Genomic DNA, 22,102 nt, shown 5'->3' with positions numbered 1-22,102 from the left:
GATGCCCCCCCCAAATTCCTCAAAATGATTATCCTGCTACATGAAGGCCAGCAAGGTCAAGTCAGATATGGCGACGCTCTCTCGGAGCTCTTTCTAATAACTAATGGTGTGAAACAAGGTTGTGTTCTTGCTCCAACTCTATTTACAATCTTCTTCAGCATGATGCTCCAAAGGGCTATGGCAGATCTCGAAGAAGAAGACGGCATTTATATATGCTACCGTACTGATGGTAGCTTGTTTAACTTAAGACATCTGAGGGCTCGCACTAAGACTTTAAACCAGCCTTTCTCAAATAGTGGGGCGGGCCCCCCGGGGGGGGGGCGAGGCTCCATAAAGGGGGGCGCGAGGCTCTGTTATGCAGAGGTGTACTTATAACAATTTTATAGACAAATGATACTATTTACAGTCGCGCAGGGGGCGCGAAATGTTTTCTTCTTCCTAGGGGGGCATGACAGAAAATAATTGAGAAGCACTGCTTTAAACTATCTAGTCCATGAGCTGCTTTTCGCGGACAGTGCTGCTCTCGTGGCCATACGGAAGCAGCTCTGCAGCACCTAACATCTTGTTTTGCTACAGCTGCAGAGCTCTTTGGGCTGGAAGTCAGTCTGAAGAAAACAGAAGTTCTCCACCAGCTGCACCACAAGAAGAACACTACCATCCCCACATCACTGTTGGCAAATCTGTGCTTAAGTCCAGTCAGCAGTTCACCTACCTGGGAAGCATCATCTCCTCAGATGCCAAGATTGATAAAGAGATCGATCACAGACTAGCAAAGGCATATAGTGCATTCGGCAGGCTTCACAAAAGAGTCTGGAGTAACAAACACCTGAGGCGAAGTACAAAAATCAGTGTGTATAGAGCCATTGTACTGTCTATTCTCCTTTATGGGTCTGAAACATGGGTCACCTATCGCCAACACCTACCACTCCTCGAACGCTTTCATCAGCGCTGTTTACGCACAATTCTAAATATACACTGGACTGACTCTGTGACAAATGTTGCTGTCCTTGAGCAAGCAGGGATCACTAGCATTGAGGACGCAGCTGCGCTGGGCAAGACACATTTCTAGGATGAAGGACCATCGCCTCCCAAAAATAGTATTCTGCAGTAAACTCGCCACGGGTCAGCGTAAGAGGGGCACTCCAAAGAAGAGATACAAGGACTCCCTGAAACAGCATCTCAGGCTCGGCCAAATTGATCACCAACAATGGTCCACCCTGGCCTCGCTTTGGGAGGCATGGAGGCGCAGTATCCACAATGCTGCAGCCTTTTTTGAAAGCTCACGCCGAACGAGTCTCGAAGAGAAACGACAACGCAGAAAGAACCACAACCCAGAAACATCACCTAAGAAGACTTTCTGCTGTGCTTTCTGCAACCAAACTTGTTTATCTCAGATTGGCCTTTTTAGTCATCAACGTGCTTGTAGAAAGCACAGGTTGAGTCCTTCCTGAATCTTCGTTCACAAAGAAAAGCCAGAGACAGAGAGATATACTCATGTATAAGTCTAGAAATGTTAGCCAGAAAATTAACCCCAAAAACCTAGGTCGACTTATCCTGCCATAATTTTGTAGGTTCTTTGGCACTGTTTTCCTTTGCTTCATCGTTTAGATCCTTGACTTATCCAAGGGTCATAACAAAATCCATAATTTTGCCTACAAAACCTGCCCTTGACTTAATCATGAGGTCAACTTATAGTCGAGCATATATGGTATATCATATTTTCTCCCACTGTGGGACCCAGAGTGGCTTGAGTGAATGTTGCACCATAAATAAACAAACATCCTTCGGTGACAGAAATGCATTTTAACATATAATTCACTGAAGTCTCCTCTTTCCTTGAATTCATACATGCCTAGCTTTCTAGGGTTTTGTCTCTGAATGTGCCTCCAAGGCCCACTTATAAGAAAACTGGGTCCTGCTCAGAACCTGGTCAACCTAAGATGGGAGATGGCTTGACATCAGTCTCACAGTACTTCCACATGTAGGTTTTTCCAACCCTTGGAAGCCCTATTGAAGAATGTTACACAGTATGCTAGATGTCACTACTCACCGACATGAGTAGCAGTCTATCATATGAGAATTCCTAAGAATATAATCTGTAGGTCACTTTCTTTTGAAAACTCAAATTTGTTTCTTATTTAGGAGCTTATTGCATGTACATTTAATCTGAATGCACCCTAACAGGATGCCGCTGGGATGCGGGATGCAGGCAGGAATTATTGCATGTAATTTGCCACCAATTCCACTGGCTGAGTACAGCCCGGCTGCACCACAGCTCCCAGGTGTGCTTCGGTGGCCACTTTTCCTAGTTAGAAATCTCCCGACTTTGAAAAGCGGCTTCTGAAGCACACCTGGGAGTCGGGATGCAGCAAGGCTGTACTCAGCTGGCAGAAACAGCGGCAAATTATGTGCAATAATTCCTGCCTGCATCATGCGTCCCAGTGGCATCCCATTAGGGTGCAGTCGGGTTAAATGTGCAGGCGATAAGCTCCTTAATCAAAAAGAAGCAGGCACAGAGATTTCATGGCACCCATGCAAAAGCTAAAATAAAAGGCCTATAACTGGCCATTTTCCCGTGGAGCAAAACATTTGGCTTTACTTTTTTGTAAGTTTTCAATATTTTTCTTGCCCCAAATCTTCGCCAGTTGGAAACAATTTGCATTAGTTCTTTATGTTTCTGCTTTTTCCATTCAACAAGCTTGACAGACACGTCATTTTGACTTGGCAGTGCTTTACTTCCTTTCTTCTTTCTTTTTCTTTTTGGAATTTGCTACAACTTATTTTTCAGATAACCTTCCAAAACTAAAATTTTGTTCATCCACTATAGCGTTCTTAACCAAATTGCTTCTGTTTCAAATGTATTTTCTGCCCACCTGTGAGGAAACAGCAATGGCTTGCATGCTCTTAACCAGTCTTGCAGCAGGTTTGGAAATGGTTGCTTGAGAGGGGATTACTTTCAGAAAGAAAAGTTTTTGAAATTTTAGTTCTATTTCTCTTATGCCACCAATGACTGGAAACTATAAAATGACATAAGGGAATTGGTAGCACTTTCAAGATTAACTTGGGGGAGGAGGGCATTTCTGTTATAGGCTTTCATAGACTCTGTCCATTTCATCATATATTGGTAGATACATCAGTACAAGAAACTGCCTTCTACCAGATCAGACTCCTGGTTGGTCTAGCCCGGTTTGGTCTATTTCGTTTTGCAGCATTGTTGCTGCTCAGTGTTGCTTTCTTCCTATCCTTCCAAAGATGTCTCTGCTTAATATCATTTTAAAATATATATTTTAAGTGGAAAATGCCAAGGGTTGGACTTGGGACTTTGTTCTCAAAGACTTAATTTAAATTTTGAGGAATTTAAATGGGGAGAGGAAGGAACAAAAATTTGGCAGTTGTCTATTAGCAAAAGGCCAGGTACCTGAGAGTAGAATTGGAAAAGTGAATGTTTTTGGTTTTAATGAGAATTCATCAGAAAGAGGCATACTCAGAATCCAAGAACTGGGGGAAGAGAAAGCATAGGGGGAATGTGGTAGGCAAGAAATGAGTGATTACCCTTTCCACTCACTTCTGTGTTGTAAATGATCCCTTCTTCAAGCTAGTTTGCCCATATGAAGTAGCAACAAGGGTATTATTTATATGGAGAAAGGTGGTATATAAATAAAGTAGGTAAATAAATAAACATAAATAAACTATGTAGAATTTACTTCTAGCTTTAAGGCCAGGGTAGACAACTTTGCCATCTCTTCCCATCTCCTGCAGGTGTCTCTAGCTCTCAGCAACTACTGTTGTAGACAGTGAAAATACAGCTGAATTTCAGCGTTGGGGTTGTAGGGAGTAGTGGTAGCCAATGGGACCCTAACTACAACATTTTTGTGGTGGTTTGTGTAGTTTATATTTTAAAAAAACTATTTTTCGTCTCTCTGAGGGGTTTCAGGGAATTCCATAGGAGCTTTAGCACAAATAGTCTTAACTCATTAGACTAATCTTGCACATTTGTCATACCTGTACTGTGTATTAAAATTGCTTGGGAGCCTTACTATGTAAATTGCCTGAGAGCTAAGGTAAATACAGAACTTGGGAAAGTATGTTCTTTTTAGTGGAATCATGGTTGTGATAATAGTACTGTAGGTAGAGTTGCTAGATGTCAGGGCCTAGCCACAAGTCTCCAGTTTTTGTGGGCCATCTCCAAGTGGAAGATGAATGTGCAAATTCTTTGCTTTGGGGAGGCTCCATGCAAAAGGAAAGAAAGGGTTGTGCCTAGGGTTGCCATAAGTGAGGACCTCCAAACCGGGACAAATGTAGGACAAATGTAGGGCAACATTTTCAAATGTAGGACCGGGAGGGCCCCCCGAAACCGTGATTGGCACGGGGGCCGCCGGGTTATGGCAACCCTAGTTGTGCCTCCAGCTTGGCTAGCAGAGCAGCAACTTGGTACAGTTTGAAGAATTAATTTATTGGTTGCTGTACTTTGCAAAGACTCTCCTGGAGGTCTTTTGTGTTTACTTCGTTAACTTCATTCTTTCCTTACATGGTGCCAGGGCTCACCCTCTTCTCTGAATCCACATTCAGGCTGGAAGCAAGTAGTCTAGATTAAATATTCCTTAGCCTTTCTCTCTTAAGTAAGGAGATTATCACACACGCTATATCCCGTCTTTCTTCCAAAAGGATATATGCACTTTTAAGCATCAAAGACGGGTCTTATCGTATTCACCCATGGCTGCCCAGGTTGCAGGTTGCATCAATGAATGCAATAAGACCCATCTTGACACTTAAACATGCATGTATCCCATCGGTAGAAAGACAAGATACAATGTGTGCGATAATCTCATAAATGAAAAGGAATAATCTCATTTCACATTGGTCCAGAACCAGTTCTTTTAGCTAACTCATAATTTCCAAATTGGATAATAAAAGTGTGTGTGTGAAAGCAACCCTGGCTGATACTGAATGCACAGTACCTAATAATGACATCACCAGGGCTGTACCTAGGTTTCAGGTTTTGGCCTGGAAACCTCAGGGCCTGGGATGATTCTGAAGTGGCAATTCTAGCTGTAGAATATATTTTAAATAGCAGATGGACAACTTTTTGGAGAGTTCAACCAGTATTCATCCTGCTGATTCACAGCCTAGCTATAGTGTCTCCAAGCTCTGTCCAGTTCTAACACAATCCATTCTGTCTAATATGTTGTCTCCGCAATTTGGGAATGGAATTACCAAATTCAGTATCCTATGGGTATTCTTTATAGATTTCAGAGTAGGAAAAATATTTAATACAGTGGGACCTTGTTATCCACTGGGGTTTGGTTCCAGGATGCCCCATGGATAACAAAATCAGTGGATGCTGAAGTCCCATTAAATATAATAGCATAGCAAAGTGCTGCCCCTTATATGAAATGGCAAAATCAAAGTTTGCTTTTGGGAATTTATACGTTTTTACAATATTTTCAAGCCATGGATGCTTGAATCCATGGATAAAAAATCAGTGGATAAGGAGGGCCAACTGTATATCTTTTTTATTCAAACCAAAGAAGATTGGTTTGGGAAAGCATGCTATATAAACCACAGGTATTCCACTCCTTGCATAAATGATGTGATTAATGGTTTATTTTAAAGAAGTAGTCTCAGTCTTGACTTAAATCAGTACTTCCTCAGATCTTGACTATCCAGGATGACACTAGGAAAATTGTGCTAATTCTTGTATTTATAACTTTTTCCCCATAGGAAAAGAAAATCAGAGTATCTCTGCCTTTAACAAGAGGACCAAGTGCCTTTATCCCAGAAAAGGAAGTAAGTTTTTTAAAAAAAAAACCTTTCATAAGCAATAGCAATATATAATGTAAATAGTGTCAGATTTATTTTGAATTATTCTCTCTGTCTGTTTTCTTTCTCATTCTCTCTCTCTCATACACATATAGGAAGTTAATGAATTTGATCATAGGTTTGAGAATCAAGTTATTAAGATCTGTTGTCTATATCATGGAACTGGTTGGCTTAATCTGTGATAGTGGTGGTCAGTGCAATTAGCTTTCTAGGAAGCCTGCCAGGCCACTTCAGTGATTAGTTTCAGACAGTTCATATAAACCAATATGTTATTTCAGGGATTTGAACAAATGGGATCAGGTGTCTTGAACCTTGATGTTTTATTGATGATGTTCTGTTTTTGTTTTTAAATATAATTTTTGGCGATAGTGATGTTTTTGGTTATATTGTTCAAAACTCTAAACTTCTTGAATATTTCATGGAACGATGATTAATATAATGAATAATGACTAATAAAATATCCTCCTTAGTTTGCTTGCTTTTGTTCCTTCAAGGTTATGCAGGCCAACAGTTTGAATGAACGTATGCACCTGCTTGTGGAAGAATATTCTACATCTGGTCGCCTAGATAACATTACCCAGGTCATGAGCTTACACACACAGTATTTGGAGTCCTTCCTCCGTAGTCAGTTTTATATGTTGCGTATGGATGGGCCTCTTCCTTTGCCCTACCGGCACTACATAGCAATCATGGTAAGTACTAGAAACTCTACCTCAACATTTCATCATTCCCTGTCACAGTTATACTTTCAGTCTTTCCAGTGCTCTTGTAAATTAAAACAAGCTTCATTAGCATCCCTTTTGAACATCAAGAGGTGTCATCATACAACTGATTCTTGGAAGGAGTGTCTTTAGTTAAGAATGTGAAGTCGCAGCAACTGGACTTGAGGGAGAATATAATCTGGCTATTGAGAAAAGTCTGGAGTATCAATTTAGACATAAAATGACTGATATAATACAATTATAAATGTCTTCACTCTAATAATGCACAGGAACTGCATGTCCTGAATACTAAAAATACTATACAGGGTTCCTTTAGTCCAAGAAATACTGAATCCAAATACATTGCACACTGAATAAATTGTAGCAGTTTAGAATAATTATAAATCCTCTACATTGTTCTGCTTTTCTCAGAGTATTTCTTTTTCTTTTCTTTTTATTTAAAGCTTTGCAACTTCTGAGTTTCAGGAAACCTATATGGCTGATATGCCCAAAGCCAGGCTGAAAGTTTCATGGCATAGAGAGGATCTGAAGCAGTTTTTTCTGGCTAAGCCTATCACTAGTATCACCACACAATAGTTGCCTAAGGTTTCAATTTAAAAGAAATTAGGTGAGAGCTATCATTTTCAGGATACCAGACTCTGCAACTTTTGGAAGTATGATTATCCAGTTCAGGAGAGGGGGAAGGCTGTTTTTTGATGATCCCTAGAGACTTAGTGTGGCCCTACCACTTGACATCATTGGTATGATATGTGTTATTTATATAGGACTTTTCAAGTTCTGAGACAGAGAGAAAACTGGTTTTATTCTGCAAAAAGAGTAGTCTGTTGGAACAGCAAAGGAGCCATATAAGTGTTATGTATTTCAAGTCCCAAAGCTCACCTCTGCCTTACCAAGTTCTGGGACAAGTTACACATCTCAGTCTCACCGATCTGTGTTCTCTGATGTGTGTTTTGTGACTAGCCTGCCACCGTGGAATCCATTTTGTGAATGGGTAACCTCCCATGGCAGCCATTTTGTAATGGTACTTATAATACTCTGAAAAAGCCAAATGTGCCTGTAGATGCAGAAAATTTAAGGAACTTTTCTTCATAATACTAGAACATAAAATCATTAACTGAAGGTAATTGGTGCAAGATTTAAGATAAACTAAAATAGATTTTTACTCAGCACTTTGTTAAATTTGTGTTTGCTACCACAGATGTAGAGATAGTCAGAACAATGCAAGGCTTCAAAAAGTGAAATCAGTGAGTTCATGAAGGACAAGATTATAAATCCCATGGGGAATATAGTCTGAGTGTTGGACTATGACTTTAGAGATCAGGGTTCAATTCCTCACTTGGCCATTGAAACCCATTGAGTCACCTTGCGTGAGTCACAAACTCACAACCACAGAAAAGCCTGTGATAGGTTCCTGTTAGGGTTGCCATAAGTTGGAGACAGCGTGAAGACACACCACCAATACAACAGAGGAGGTGTGTTCCTCAGTGCCACTTGCTGTGGAACATAAAGAATAGAGGTCTGTTGTCTGCCTATCCTTTGTTTGTTATTAACTGCCCTCGAGTTGGCCATGTCTCATGGTGACTCTGTGGCTTAGACATCTCCAAGCCTCCCTTTCTTCCATGTCTCTTCTTAGGCCCTGCAAATTCATGCTTGTGACCTTTCTGATTGAGTCTAGCCGTCTGCTTTGTGGTAGTCCTCTCTTTCTGCTGCCCTCTACCTTTCCTAGCATTATTGTCTTTTCCAGTGAGTCACGCCTTCTCATGATGTGACCAAAGTATGAAGGCCTCAGTTTCATCATTTTGGTTTCTGGGGAGAGTTCAGGAATGATCTGTTCTAGAACCCATTTGTTTGACTTTTTTTGTTGTCCATGGTATCTGCAGCACTTTTTCCCAGCACTACATGAGTTTATTTTCTTTCTGTTGGCTTTCTTCACTTTCCAGTTCTTACATTATACATATGTACATAATGATGAGGAATATAATGGCTTGTACAATTCTAACTTAAGTGCTCAGTTGTATGCCTTTGCTGTCTAGTTCAGGATTTGCTGTCAGGATCCTGTCTAGTTCTTTCATGGCTGCCCCTCCCATTCCTAGTCTTGTTTCTTCTTGACTGCTGTCTTGGTACTGTTCAATGTTTGATGCAAGGTACAGGAAGCCTTTAACTATCTTGATTTCTTCATTATCTAGGTTAAATTTATGTAGATCCTCCATGGTTATTATTTTTGTTTTCTTTATATTCAGTAATAAGCCTTCTCTTGCACTTTCTTTCTTGACCTTTTCCGAAGTATCTAGTTGGCCACTATGGTGTAGAATGCTGGACTTAATAAACCTTTGATCTGATAAGACTCTTCTGTGTCCTCTGTACTAATATATCACTAAGACCTCACTTGCACTGCGGAAATAATGCAGTTTGACACCACTTTAATTGTCATGTGTCAGTGCTGTGGGATTGTGGGATTTGTACTTTTGTGGGATATTTAGCCTTCTCTGTCAGAGAACTCTGGGGCCACAACAAACTACAGATTCCAAGATTCCATAGCATTGAACCATGACAGTTAAAGCAGTGTTAAACTGCATTATTTTTGCAGTGCTCGTAAGGTCTGAGTCTCACAATGTGATAAATAGCTCTCTCAAATAAATCAGTATTGTTGCTGTCTTGCAGATAGACTGTGTGAGGCTGAATGATACTGACTTGACTAATGCCACAGTAAATTAATGGGAGAGAAAAGAAATGAACTAGGAACTGCTGAGCTTACAACACAGCTACTCATTCTCTGTGTTGATGCTCACTGCTTGTGCAATACAGTTGCAGATATTCAGAATATACATTAATCATTTGTATCTTGACTGTAGTATAAATTGCACACACCTGTTAAAACATTGCCCTTTCATTTCCTTTTATGTCAGAATAAATCAATTGAAATCTCTAGTAGGCTTTATGTATATGCATTTTTTATTTTTAGTTCTCCACCTTGCTGAAAGTATATTTTTCTCTGTTGTGCTTATAGTTGCACTCCAATCCTCTTGCTCCTCTTACCTAGAAATCAAGCAGCTTTAAATTAACCAAGTGCAGCTTATCTGTATCTGTGTTTTCAATTCTAGGCGGCTGCCAGGCATCAATGCTCTTATCTAATAAACATGCATGTGGATGAGTTCCTGAAGACTGGAGGGATACCAGAATGGCTGAATGGCTTGGAATATGTTCCACAAAGGCTGAAAAATCTAAATGAAATCAATAAGCTTCTTGCACACCGACCCTGGCTAGTTTCAAAAGAGCACATTCAGGTATTCTATAGAATCTGCCCAGGTGCATGAAATGTTCAAGCAGTTCCCATGTTCCTAAGTTATTGCCTTTATTACACAGAGAATAAGTCTGATCACAGTCTTAATGAATGGCAAGAGTCTTGTACCCCTCCCCCTTTTATCTGGCTCTCTGGTAGTTCAGGGGGACTTATGGCTTTCTTTCTTTCTTTTTTTCTTTTTATCCTGGTCCTCCCAATATACCTCTATTAAAATGAAGATTTTGGAAAGACTGTGTAACTCTGGCCTTCGTTCTGGAATATTTTTTCTCTTTCCTGTGTCTGTATCTTAACATATTTGTGGTTTTATTCTTTTCTTCTTTTTGTTTCAGCAACTTGTCAAGACAGGGGAAAATAATTGGTCTCTTCCTGAATTGGTGCATGCTGTGGTCCTCTTGGCACACTACCATGCCTTGGCAAGTTTTGTCTTTGGTAGTGGCATCAATCCAGAGAGAGATCTTGATACCTCAAATGGCTACAGGCTCATATCAGTTAACAACTTCTGTGTCTGTGATCTTGCCAATGACAACAACATTGAAAATGCGTCCCTCACAAGTAACAACTTTGAGGTTAGTTTTTCCAGATATTTATTCCCATTTTGCTCATCTCAGTTTTTTGTTTGGGGGTGGATGGCAAGAGAAATCATGCTTCACGTTCAGAGTTCAGCTTTCTCCTGAGTGGGTCAGTGCTGGAAAACCAAGAAGTGAAGTGTGAATCCCAGCAGGGTTGGGATCAGAACTGGGTGGAGTGCTGGGAAAGATCCAAAAGGAAGTTAATCCAGAAAGAAGTCATTTGCAGAACAGAGTCTGTACTAGGAAGGAGAAGCAGGCCTGGAGTACAAATGGAAGCAAACAGAAAAAGACGCTAGCTGAAAGAGACTGAGGTGGAATTTGCTGGCTGTAGGTTTCAATAGAGGATGGTAGGGGACACTGCTCCCAGGACAAGTTAATGCCACCTCCCATAGCAAGACCCCCATGGTTGTTACTTGAATACAGATTTTAAGCATAAACTGGAAATTAAAATGAGGCCTAAAGTGGTAAGCAGAGTTATTAGAATAGTTGCTCTATTATATAATTTTAATATTAAAAGAAAACAACAAAAATAAGAAAGTCAGAGGAGAAAGTTGTGAAAATAAATTCAAAGGTAGGGGAAAAGAATTCATTTTATTTGTGTAAAGGTCTAATGTTACACTGTAATGTTTGTAATGTCTGATGTTTAGTTTAGAATGATATGTATTGTCTTCTGTGGTGTTTTAAAATAATAATGTTTTTAATACAATATTTGCTCCATTAAAATCAATAGTTTTTAACAGGAGAGACTGGGAGCAGTCCTATGGGTTATACTGTACTTTTTCTTGGGATTCTAACATAAGAGAAAGGATTGTAAAGAATGAGGAGCTTTTTGTGTGTGCATAATTTAAAAAGGCAAAAGAACTTGCTTGGCATAACTTTAAAAATATAATACAAAGACCCAATTATTCCCCCTGCCAAAGTTGAGTGTGAAGCTTGACCTGAGAAGTGGTGGGATAAAATGATCTATTTGGTTTTGAAAGGGGTAAGCAACTACATAATGTTTTGAATAATACTGTCTTTAGAAGCTTTTGGACTTCCAATATTTAGCGCCACTCCCAACTTTTGATTTGTTATAGATCTCAGATTCTTTAAGTGAGCTGGAGGCTCTGATGGACAGAATGAAGAGGCTGCAGGAGGAAGAGGAGGAGGAAGCCTCCCAAGAGGAAATGGATACTCGCTTTGAGAAGGAGAAGACAGAGAGCCTCCTAGTTGTCACTGAAGGTATTACCGGCTGGCTGCTTCAATTCAGCTCCTTTTGTTTCAGTTTCGAGGTGTGTTGATAAAGAACAAAACCTGAAAAGGAGACGGACAAGTCAGACAACAGTTTCACTTGCTGATGGTTGCTGAGAGCCAATACAGAAGCATAAACTATCTCAAGTGTTTCAGGAAAAGGATTACATAATGTCAAATAGTAGATGAGAGGTTGCCTTTTTTTAATTCAAACTCTCCCCATCAAACAGCAACAACTCTGTCCCTTACTAAAGAAAATGAGCATTTCAGGCTCTAGTTTTCGCTCTGATGTGCTGCCTTTTAAAATAAACAGATAGAGGGTTTTGGAGCAGCCGACATGTAACCACTTGCTTCCTGAATCATTTTATACTCTGGAAGGCTGTGCCACAGTGGTTTTCTATCATTAAAACTCAGAACACACCAGTCAAGGCCTAGGGGCTTTTTTGAGCTTCAAGATTCAGAAGCCGTCTTTGGAGGGATCCATTCTGTTGGGGATGGTCTGTCTGTGTGGCTGGATACCAGCAATGGGCAAAATTGAAGCAGGGTAGGGGTATATGTTCTTTTCTCAATCTCCCTCTTCCTCCTCACCCAACAGACTTCTGGAGGAGGAATGAATCACTTCTGCCAACAGTCTAAACTGATGAGTTGTAATGGGCTTGGGAACAAAGCAATAGGCCAGGGAGACATTCTTTGGAGGTAAATGAAGAGGAGGCTGTTTCTTGCACACCTGCCTGTTAGCAAAGCTGTGTGCTTCTGAGCCCCCAGAAAACTTGCTTTATGTGGGGGATCTTTTCTGGTCCCTCCCGCACGTAAATAAAAAGCGCATATGCTCAAGCCCCATTGGATATAATGGGGCTTGGGCTTGCTGCACAGCTGTCCATGTGCGCTGCGGGCGTGTGCGCCATTGCTTTTAATGGCAGGCGGCTTCTGCATAAGCTGAAAACTGCCTATAATGAGCCTGCATATGGTGTGGGCTCACTGTATAAATGTTGAAAGGTAGAGCACTTTGCAGAGCTGTAAGAGAAGAATATAATTTTTTATGCATTAAGAGTATGAGGGTAAAAATCATGGTTTGGCATTTATTTTAGGTGAGTTGATGTTTAATATGGATGTGGCCACTGGGCTTTTGCTGGCTGGACAGTTTGGCTTTGCGTCTGATATGAACTTGACATCCACTCTCAATTATCATGTACTCCACCACACTTTTATGTCTTTTAAATGCTTTGCTTTTATAGATGCTGTGAGTCAGCCTGGTCTAGTATCATGGCTGTTACTGTATTTATGTGAAGTACTAAATCCAGTAATAGTAAGAAAAGTGGTGGTCTGTAGATAAGCCTCCAAAAGTTGTAAAACATAGTTCACTGCCTATTTCAGGGCAGGTTGCATCAATACTAAATACTCATTCACTGAAGCCAGTCCAGATACACATGTGATACTTGATATTTTTTTAAATGTAAAAGATATCAGGCTTTAATATGACCAAAGGATAACATAGTTCAGAAAAACAGCTGAACAATTATTAGTTATCTAAAAGCAAATTTAGCAGATTATTTTATTATTATTATTATTTGGCTAGCTTTCTGATGCCTCTTGGAATGCAAGAGTTCATAGGTTAAAATCTCAGACAACTGGAGGATCAGCTATTTTAGATCTTATCCTAACCAATAGGGATGACCTGATAAATGGAGTGCAAGTGGTGGGATCCTTAGGTGAGAGTGATCATGTTCTCCTGGAGTTTGCTGTACAGTGGAAAGGAGAAGCCAAGCATAGTCAGACATACATTCTAGACTTTGGAGAGCTGATTTCAGTAAACTTAGAGAAATACTGGGGGTGATCCCATGATCAGGAATACAAAAAGAGAAATGAGTTCAAGACGGATGGGAGTTCCTCAAAAGGGAGATACTAAAAACACAATTTCAAACAGTTTCAACAAGGAGGAAAAGTGGGAGATGACTCAAGAAACCAGGATGGATGACTAAATAACTTTCAACTGAGCTAAGTTTTAAATGTATAAGAAATGGAAAATGGGTAAAATCACCAAAGAGGTATTCAAACAAATAGGGGCAAAGTCAGAAAAGTTAAAGTGCAGAATGAGCTCAGGCTTGCTAGAGAAGTTAAGAACTATAACAAAGGAAGAAAGAAGAAATATTTGGGCCACTGAAATGCTAACCGGACAGAAAGGCAGAACTACTCAACACCTTCTTTGCCTCAGTCTTTTCAGAAAAGGAAAAGGGTATTCAAATTGAGGAAAATGGACCACAGGACACAATAGATGAAACACAGCACAGAATAAGTAAAGAGGTAATACAGGAATACCTGGTTAATCTAAATGAATTTCAGTCTCCAGGACCAGATGAACTATATCCAAGGGTATTAAAAGAACCAGGAAATGTAGGGGGGATACAGACCACCGCTTTGCGGCGGTCTCCCGCCGGCGCCATTTGCTCCGCGCGGGAGCCGCAGCAGCCAAACCGCGCGGCTCCCGCACGGAGCAAAAAAGAAGATCCATTTCGGAGCTTCTTTTTGCGGCGCCTTTATGACGTCGTGAGGCGCCGCTGGCGCATTCGCGACGTCATAGGCGCTGCAACACGTCTGGACGCTATGCGTCCAGTACATAAACATGGCGGCCCCCATGTGGAAGGGGCGCCGCCATGTTATACGTATTCTATACGTACTAGGGTTAGGGGGGTGCGGAAGCACCGCCCCTTCCTAACCCTAGTACGTATAGAAGACGTACTATATGGCGGTTTGTATCCCGCCTCAATCTCAGAGCCATTGGCAATAATCTTTGAGAACTGGAGAACAGGAGAAGTCCCAACAGACTGGAAGATGGCAAGCATTGTCCCCATCTTCAAAAAAAAAAAAAAAAAAGGGGGGGGGAATCCCAACAATTATCATCCAGTTAGTCTGACATCGATACCAGGAAAGATTGTAGAACAGCTCATTAAACAGAGAGTCTGTGAACATTTAAAAGGCAATGTCATAATCACAAAAAGTCAACATAAGTTTCAGAGAAACAAATCATGCCAGACTAATCTTTTTTTGATAAAATTACCAGCTTTATAGATGAAGGGAACGCTGTGGATGTAGCATATCTTGATTTCAGTAAAGCCTTTGACAAGGTTCCCCATGACATTCTTGTAAAAATGCTAGTAAAATGTGGGCTAGACAAAGCAACTGTTACATGGATATGTAATGGGTTGACTGGCTGAACCCAAAGGATGCTCAGAAATCGCTCTTCTTCATCTTGGAAAGAAGTGGCTGGTGGGGTCCCACAGGGTTCTCTCCTGGGTCCAGTGCTATTCAAGATCTTTATCAATGACTTGGTGACAGAATTGGGGGCATACTTATCACAATTGCAAATGACACCAAATTAGGAGGAGTAGCTAATACCCCAGAGGACGAGATCAAAATTCAAAATGACCTTAATAGATTAGAAAGCTGGGCCAAAACTAACACATTGAACTTCAACATGGAGAAATGTAAAGTACTGCACTTAGGCAGAAAAAGATGAAATGATATAGAATGGGGGACACCTGGCTTAACAACAGTACATGTGAAAGGGATCTAGGAGTCCTAATAGACCACAAGTTGGACATGATGTGGCAGCGAAAAAGGCCAATGCGATTCTAGGCAGTATAGCATCTAGATCAAGGGAACTAATAGTGCCATTCTATTCTGCTTTGGTTAGGCCTCACTTGGAATACTGTGTCTAGTTCTGGGCACCACAGTTCAAAAAGGATGTTGACAAGCTGGAGCGTGTCCAAAGAATGGCAACCAAAATGGTGAAGGGTCTGGAAACCATGGCCTGTGAGGAGAGACATGGGGAGCTGGGTATGTTTAGCCTGGAGAAGAGAAGAGGTGATATGATAGCCCTGTTTAAGTATTGAAGGGATGTCATATTGAGGAGGGAGCAAGCTTATTTTCTGCTACTCCAGAGAATAGGACCTGAAACAATGGATGTCAGCTACAGGAAAAAAGATTCTACCTCAACATTAGGAAGAACTTCTGACAGTAAGAGCTGTTTGACAGAGGAATGCACTCCCTTGGAGAGTGGTGGAGTCTCCTTCTTTAGAGATCTTTATACAGAGACTGGATGGCCATGTGTTGGTGGTGTTTTGATTTTGAGTTCCTGCATGGCAGAACTACATGGCCCTTGTGGTCTCTTCCAATTCTATTAACTAAGGCAAGCAGAAACTTCTTCATCTCTTAATGTTAACATTTAGTAGCCAATTGTTTTTTGTTTTGTTTTTTAAAGCTGGCATTGACTTCCATTAGATTAATTTGAAAAAGATTGCAGGAGCCACTCAGAAACCCAAGGGCAAGTCTAGGCTCAACAGCTTGCATTTTTAAAGCATACTGTGGACCTATTTGACAAGCTGGTTTCTTCTCACACAGAATTATGTTTTGATAATGACTTAGAATAAAGATAAATAAGACATCTTTGTTATTCTTGAAAAAACTATTTTTTTGTTTAAGGCACTAGTGGTAAACATAGGTAAACCAGTTTTCCCAGCCAGCTTCATTGAGGAGTCTGAGCCAAAATAGAGCACATCAGGGTCACTGTCCAATAATTTTGCAGCAGTAAATTTTCTGGAAGAGCAGTTAATGTACTCTGTCTGAAATCAAGGGGATGGATAAAACAGTTGGGCTGGAGTTCTTTCTAGTGTTGTTAAATTATGAAATGTTTAGCTGGAAAACATCTCACTGAATTTTTCAGCCATGTCCAGATGGCTATAATTTAAAAGATCAGAGCTGCTAGTTTCTTTTTTCTTTCTTTGCACATCTACTTCCCCACAATATATATATGTGGACAGAGTGATTTTAGCTTTGCTTATCCCTGCCGATCCCACATTGCTGAGAAGTTATTAACAGCCATGGAAGCACTTTTCCGTTGTTAATTGATCACTCCTTCAAAATCTTCTTCCTGCACCCTGTTCTTTCTTGAGGATGTGTTCATGTGGAGATCATAACATGTGACCTGAGCCATCCAGTACTAGCAAAGTCACCTGGAGGTAAATCCAGGTAAAGATAACTGAACGGCCCACATCACACGGTATAGTGAACAGTTCTCATTCATAGAAGCATAGAATCATTGGAAAATATCACAGAGACCATCCAGTCCAACCCCCTGCTATGCAGGAAACTGACATTCAAAGCATCACCAACATGTGGCCATCCAGCTTCTGTTTAAAAACCTCCAAAGAAGGAGGTTGTAAGGATACATTTCCCATTCAGGTGCACCAGTAGGGAAGGTTGGGGTTCCTGCATGGCAGGGGGGTTGGACTGGTTGGCCCTTGTGGTCTCTTCCAATTCTACGATTCTGTGATTCTATCATTAGTTGGGAAAATACTTAGTTTCACTGGCATCAAATTATTGAACCAAAGAGTTGGCTTGTGGGTGGACTATGGCATGTAATATGTATATGCTGGGTGATGTGGGAGGTGGTGCGTGCACACACCACTTCTGCTTAGAACTTTTATAGTGAACTGTCCATGTCTAGTTTATCTAACCATCTCTTTGCATTACCATAGACAAATCATAGAGCAGAGCTTCCATGTATAAGCATGATAGCCCTGAATGTCCTATTCTCCTGTAAGGTCCTATCCATGCTGTAGTTGGATACAAGAACCACAGGCCCTTCCAACACCCTCTTCCAACATACTGTAGACCAGGCAGTGTGTGAACTGCTCCAAATGTTCTTTTATTCCAGCTAAGCCATAAATTGGGCTTCCTGGTTCTTCTGCACGACACTCTTTATCTGCTAAAGCAATTTAAATTTGTAGCTCACACACTTATCTTGGACCTTACTTTGAACATCTCTAATTAGCATCTGCCCATTGCTCCAGTCTATGTTGTGGGTCAAAACAGCACTTCCAGTGATAATAAGCCATCAACTTAATCTTTGCCTGGAACTGAATATTAGAATTTGCTATTAGCACGACTAAGAAGCTTCCTACATATGGAAGTGAAAAATATCAAATGAAGCAAATTAAAAAGTGCTCAAGAGCATAATTCTCGTTTAGTACTTTGTAACTATTTTAAAGAAATGTTTTAGAGAACTTTTTCTTCAGCTGCCCCCAAATTGTAGAATGACATGCAATAAGAAATTTAACTGCTGCATACACTGTCTGGGTTTAAAACAGCATTAAAGATTAATTGCTTCCAGGAGGGCCTATCCAGATGGTTTTTACATTATGGGTTTTAAATTATGAATAAATTGTTTTTATATGTATATTTTTAAATTGCTGTTATGCTCTTTTAACTAATTAAGTGTTTTAATTGGTGTTGGTTTGTTTTTAAGTGTGTTATGTGTTTATTATTTGCTATATTTTAATTTGTTGTTCCCAGCCTCAATCTATCAAAAGAGGCAAATAAGAAACAGCAGTAGCAAGTATTATTACTATTACTATTGTTGTTGTTGTTGGAGAAATGAGAGAAGTACAGTTACTGCATTACCTATTTTTCTTTCTTAGCCTTTGATGATGAAATAGTTTCCATAGCAGATGTTTCCCGCTATGTTGAAGATCCTGGTTTTGGATACAAAGACTTTGGTAGGCGTGGGGATCTGCCAACGTTCCGAGCCCAGGTACTAGAATTTGTTACTGTTGGAAAAGCAAATTAAAAAGTACACATGAAAGTCTTTGCTGGTGCTACAGTATGATTTCTGGGATCGGAGTGTCTTTCTACACAAGTGTAGAAATGCCATGGCACTATGATTTCCAGAAGATCAGAATATCCAGTTTAAAAGTAACATAACATTTAAATAAGTTTACCATAAGAATGTTTTTTGTCCCCACATATATATATATATCCCCCTCTATACAAGCATTGCCCTCTGAAAATCCTCCCCAGAGGATTGGGGGGGAAATTGAGAAAGTTTCTTTAAAGAAAAATAATTATAAGAATGTATAGTGGTGGGATGATGCCCAGAGGATTATCCTACTGCTCCTGAGTTATGGGTGGATTTAGCATTTATTTTGCTCATTGTACAGAAAAAGAACTTTCCAGGCTCTGGGTCAGGAATGGGAATGTTCTAGAATAATATGGGATAGGACAAGAGGCCGCTGGTGTGGGGAATCTCTCAGAACTAGACAAAGAATCTTTCACTGGAGATGCCAAGTATTAAGCTCTCTCCTAAACTTTGGCTGCTCACCAACTCTTTGGTGAGTCTGTAGATACCGATGATGTGGACAAGATCCTTAGAAGTGTTAGGAAGACAACTTGCTCCCTCGATCCCTGTCCCTCATGGCTAGCGGCTCAGGAGGGAACGGTAGTAACTTCCATGTTACACCGTATAATTAATACATCATTGAGGGGTGGGCAGTTTCCATCTAGCTTGAAATTGGCCATTGTAAAACCTTTGCTAAAAAAGCCCTCCCTTGACCCCCTGATGCATAACAATTATCGGCCAGTATCGCTATTGCCATTTTTGGGGAAGGTGATTGAGAGGGCAGTTGCAATCCAGCTTCAATCGATCTTGGATGAAACGGATTATCTAGACCCATTTCAAACCGGCTTTCGGGCGGGTTACGGGGTTGAGACTGCTATGGTCTCCCTGGTCAATGATCTCCGTCTGGGCATGGACAGGGGTAGCGTGTCCCTGTTAGTGCTCTTGGACATCTCAGCAGCTTTCGATACCATTGACCATGGTATCCTTCTGGAGCGCCTAGTGGAGCTGGGAATCGGAGGCACTGCGCTCCAGTGGTTCCGATCCTATCTCTCTGGGAGGTTCCAGATGGTGCAGCTGGGAGACGTGTGCTCCGACAAGAGGGCCCTTACATCTGGGGTCCCTCAAGGAGCCATTCTGTCCCCCATGCTGTTTAACATTTACATGAAACCGCTAGGAGAGATCATCCGGAGGCATAGGGCGCGGGGTTATCAGTACGCTGATGACACCCAAATAGTCTTCTCTATGTCTCCGACTGATTCAGTGACCAAGGATGGCATCTCTCCTCTCGTTGCCTTTCTGGAGTTGGTAATGGGCTGGATGAGGGAAAACAGACTCAGCCTGAATCCAGAGAAAACGGAAGTACTCGTGATAGGTTCCCCTGGCCCGGGGATGGCAGTGGTTCCACCTGTTCTGAACGGGATCACGCTTCCCGTGAAGGACTCAGTACGCAGTCTGGGGGTGCTCCTTGATTCGTCGCTCCACCTTACATCTCAGGTGGATGCGACGGTCAGGAGCACCTGTTATCAGCTTCGGCTGATACGCCAGCTGCGACCCTACCTGGGCCGGGGGGACCTTGAAACGGTAGTACATGCTCTGGTAACCTCTCGATTGGATTTCTGCAATGCGCTCTACATGGGGCAACCCTTGTACCATACCCAGAAGCTGCAATTGGTGCAGAATATGGCGGCAAGACTGGTCACTAATACACCTAGGACCAGCCACATAACACCGGTCCTTAAAGACCTTCACTGGCTGCCTATTCGCTTCTGGGCACAATACAAGGTGTTGGTTATTACCTATAAAGCCCTAAATGGCTTGGGCCCAGGGTACTTGGAGGACCGCCTCTCTCCGTACAATCCGCCCCGCACACTCAGATCAACCGGGAAGCAATTATTAAGAGTTCCGGAGGTCAGATTAGTTACTACCACCAGGAGGGCCTTTTCTATCTCGGCCCCCAATCTTTGGAACTCGCTTCCCGATGAGCTCCGCTCGGCCACCTCACTGAACCAATTTAAGAAGGGGTTAAAAACACACCTCTTTGAGCAGGCATACCCCTGACTTCCGATGTGCTCCCCCCCCCCTTGTCAGCACTGTTGAGCTGGCACGAGATGTGGTTTTATTGCTGTAGTTGGTGTTCTGATGTTTTATATGATGTTTTGTATTTTGATGGTTTTAGATTGTATTTGCACATGTTGTTAACCGCTTTGATTTTTAGAAAAGCGGTATATAAATAAAAAAAAGTTTTTTATAACTCATTCAGGTTTATTTCCCTCCACTTTGCAGTCTTAAATGGTGCAGCCCACTTTCTAATGCAAAAGGCAGTTTCTTAAAATTGTATATTTATTCATTGCACTTATGCTGTGCTGTTTGTCCAAACAGTTCAAAGAAGATTTCATATGGCATCCAGGTTGCAGAGCCATGAACTGTTTATGTTCACCCTGTGCCTCTAATAACAGTTCAGTAGTAAAGCTCAAAACAGGTATGAATTATATTGTCTTTGTGCCTTTAACAGGACTACACTTGGGAAAATCATGGATTCTCCCTTGTAAACAGGCTTTATTCTGACATTGGGCATCTCTTGGATGAGAAATTCCGGATGGTCTACAACCTCACTTACAACACTATGGCCACCCATGAAGATGTTGACACAACCACATTGAGAAGAGCTTTATTTAATTATGTTCACTGTATGTATGGAATCAGGTATGTAGCAATTGGACCTGATTACTGCCTATGTTCAGGCCAAAAAGCAATATAAAATGTTTTATAATTGATTGGTTGAAGATATAATGAAATGCAAGGGCACATTTGGCCTCATGTCTAGTTTCTCTTAAACACAAAGTCAGCAAAAGAAAAAGACACTGGGGAGAAGTCACAGCTAAGGGACAAATTCAGTGCCCAGATGGCCCATCACTTTTCCACAGAAGATTGAATTCCATCACAACCAATTCACAGGAGTTTGGCATCTCTGGTTTCAGGAGGCAGAGTTGCTTTATTTATCCCAATCAGGTGCTATCCAGGTGTTTTTGGATTAAAATTCCTATCACTGACCATTGACGATGATGGCTAGGACTGGTGGGAGTTGTAGTCCAAGAAGGCCATACGTCTCTTAGGGAAAGGCTGGTAACCTGATTATTTTAGAGCATTTTCCAGTGTTTTACTTCACATGGGGGAGACTGGCTAAAGTGCATCTTGAGAGATTTAGAGCTAAGTTAGGGGCTAAGCATGGACCTTGTCTTATTTGTTGCTTTAGGAAGGGATTAAGCAGTCATAATAGTATGGAGAAATAAGTGCCTATTTTCTCTTGCCCCATGGTAAGATTTTTATTTTATTTTTTGGTTATATCTGTTGATGTTAACTCTGTACTCTAGATATTATGGAGAAAAGCATTCCTCTGCAAAATGGTTTAGGTCAGTCTTGTCAAGAACAATCCTCTGGGATCTCAGCAGCTATTCAAAAAGACCTCTGTAAAGCAAAAGAAATGCGCAAACAGTTTATCCTGCTCTAACCCTGTGTGTATTGGATCACAGGAAACACACATGGGGGCTCTTATTACACCTAGCAGATAATCAGTTGGAATACTAAGAATGACATGAAAATTACCAATTTTTATATAGGATTGATTTTTGTTTCATATTTCTAATTGAACAATATCATATGATGTAATTCAATTTTAAAACAAGCTTATTCCCAGTGCACAGATTTTGAAAGATTGTTCAGTATAAAAGGGAATTATTTTTAAAGCAACATATGCCTAGAAAAGAGAGATCCAGAATGACTTACTTTT

At 41.0% G+C, this 22,102-nt stretch overlaps 1 protein-coding gene across 2 annotated transcripts in view; it reads left to right on the top strand.

Moving 5' to 3' along the window:
• The window catches only part of SESN3 (sestrin 3), a 70,532-nt gene that overhangs the window by 45,053 nt on the left and 3,377 nt on the right, over positions 1 to 22,102 (top strand). For both annotated transcript variants that reach the window (XM_042457803.1, XM_042457804.1), the window contains exons 2-8: positions 5,722 to 5,787; positions 6,315 to 6,512; positions 9,644 to 9,826; positions 10,173 to 10,409; positions 11,489 to 11,633; positions 18,119 to 18,231; positions 20,828 to 21,018. In XM_042457803.1, the coding sequence (XP_042313737.1) occupies positions 5,722 to 5,787; positions 6,315 to 6,512; positions 9,644 to 9,826; positions 10,173 to 10,409; positions 11,489 to 11,633; positions 18,119 to 18,231; positions 20,828 to 21,018 (1,133 nt within the window). The remainder of the gene's footprint in view (positions 1 to 5,721; positions 5,788 to 6,314; positions 6,513 to 9,643; positions 9,827 to 10,172; positions 10,410 to 11,488; positions 11,634 to 18,118; positions 18,232 to 20,827; positions 21,019 to 22,102) is intronic.

Source organism: Sceloporus undulatus, chromosome 3, assembly GCF_019175285.1.
Source record: "Sceloporus undulatus isolate JIND9_A2432 ecotype Alabama chromosome 3, SceUnd_v1.1, whole genome shotgun sequence".
Taxonomy (NCBI): Eukaryota; Metazoa; Chordata; class Lepidosauria; order Squamata; family Phrynosomatidae; genus Sceloporus; species Sceloporus undulatus.
The sequence above is the reverse complement of the archived record's forward strand: the minus strand, read 5'-3'. Positions and strand labels throughout refer to the sequence as shown.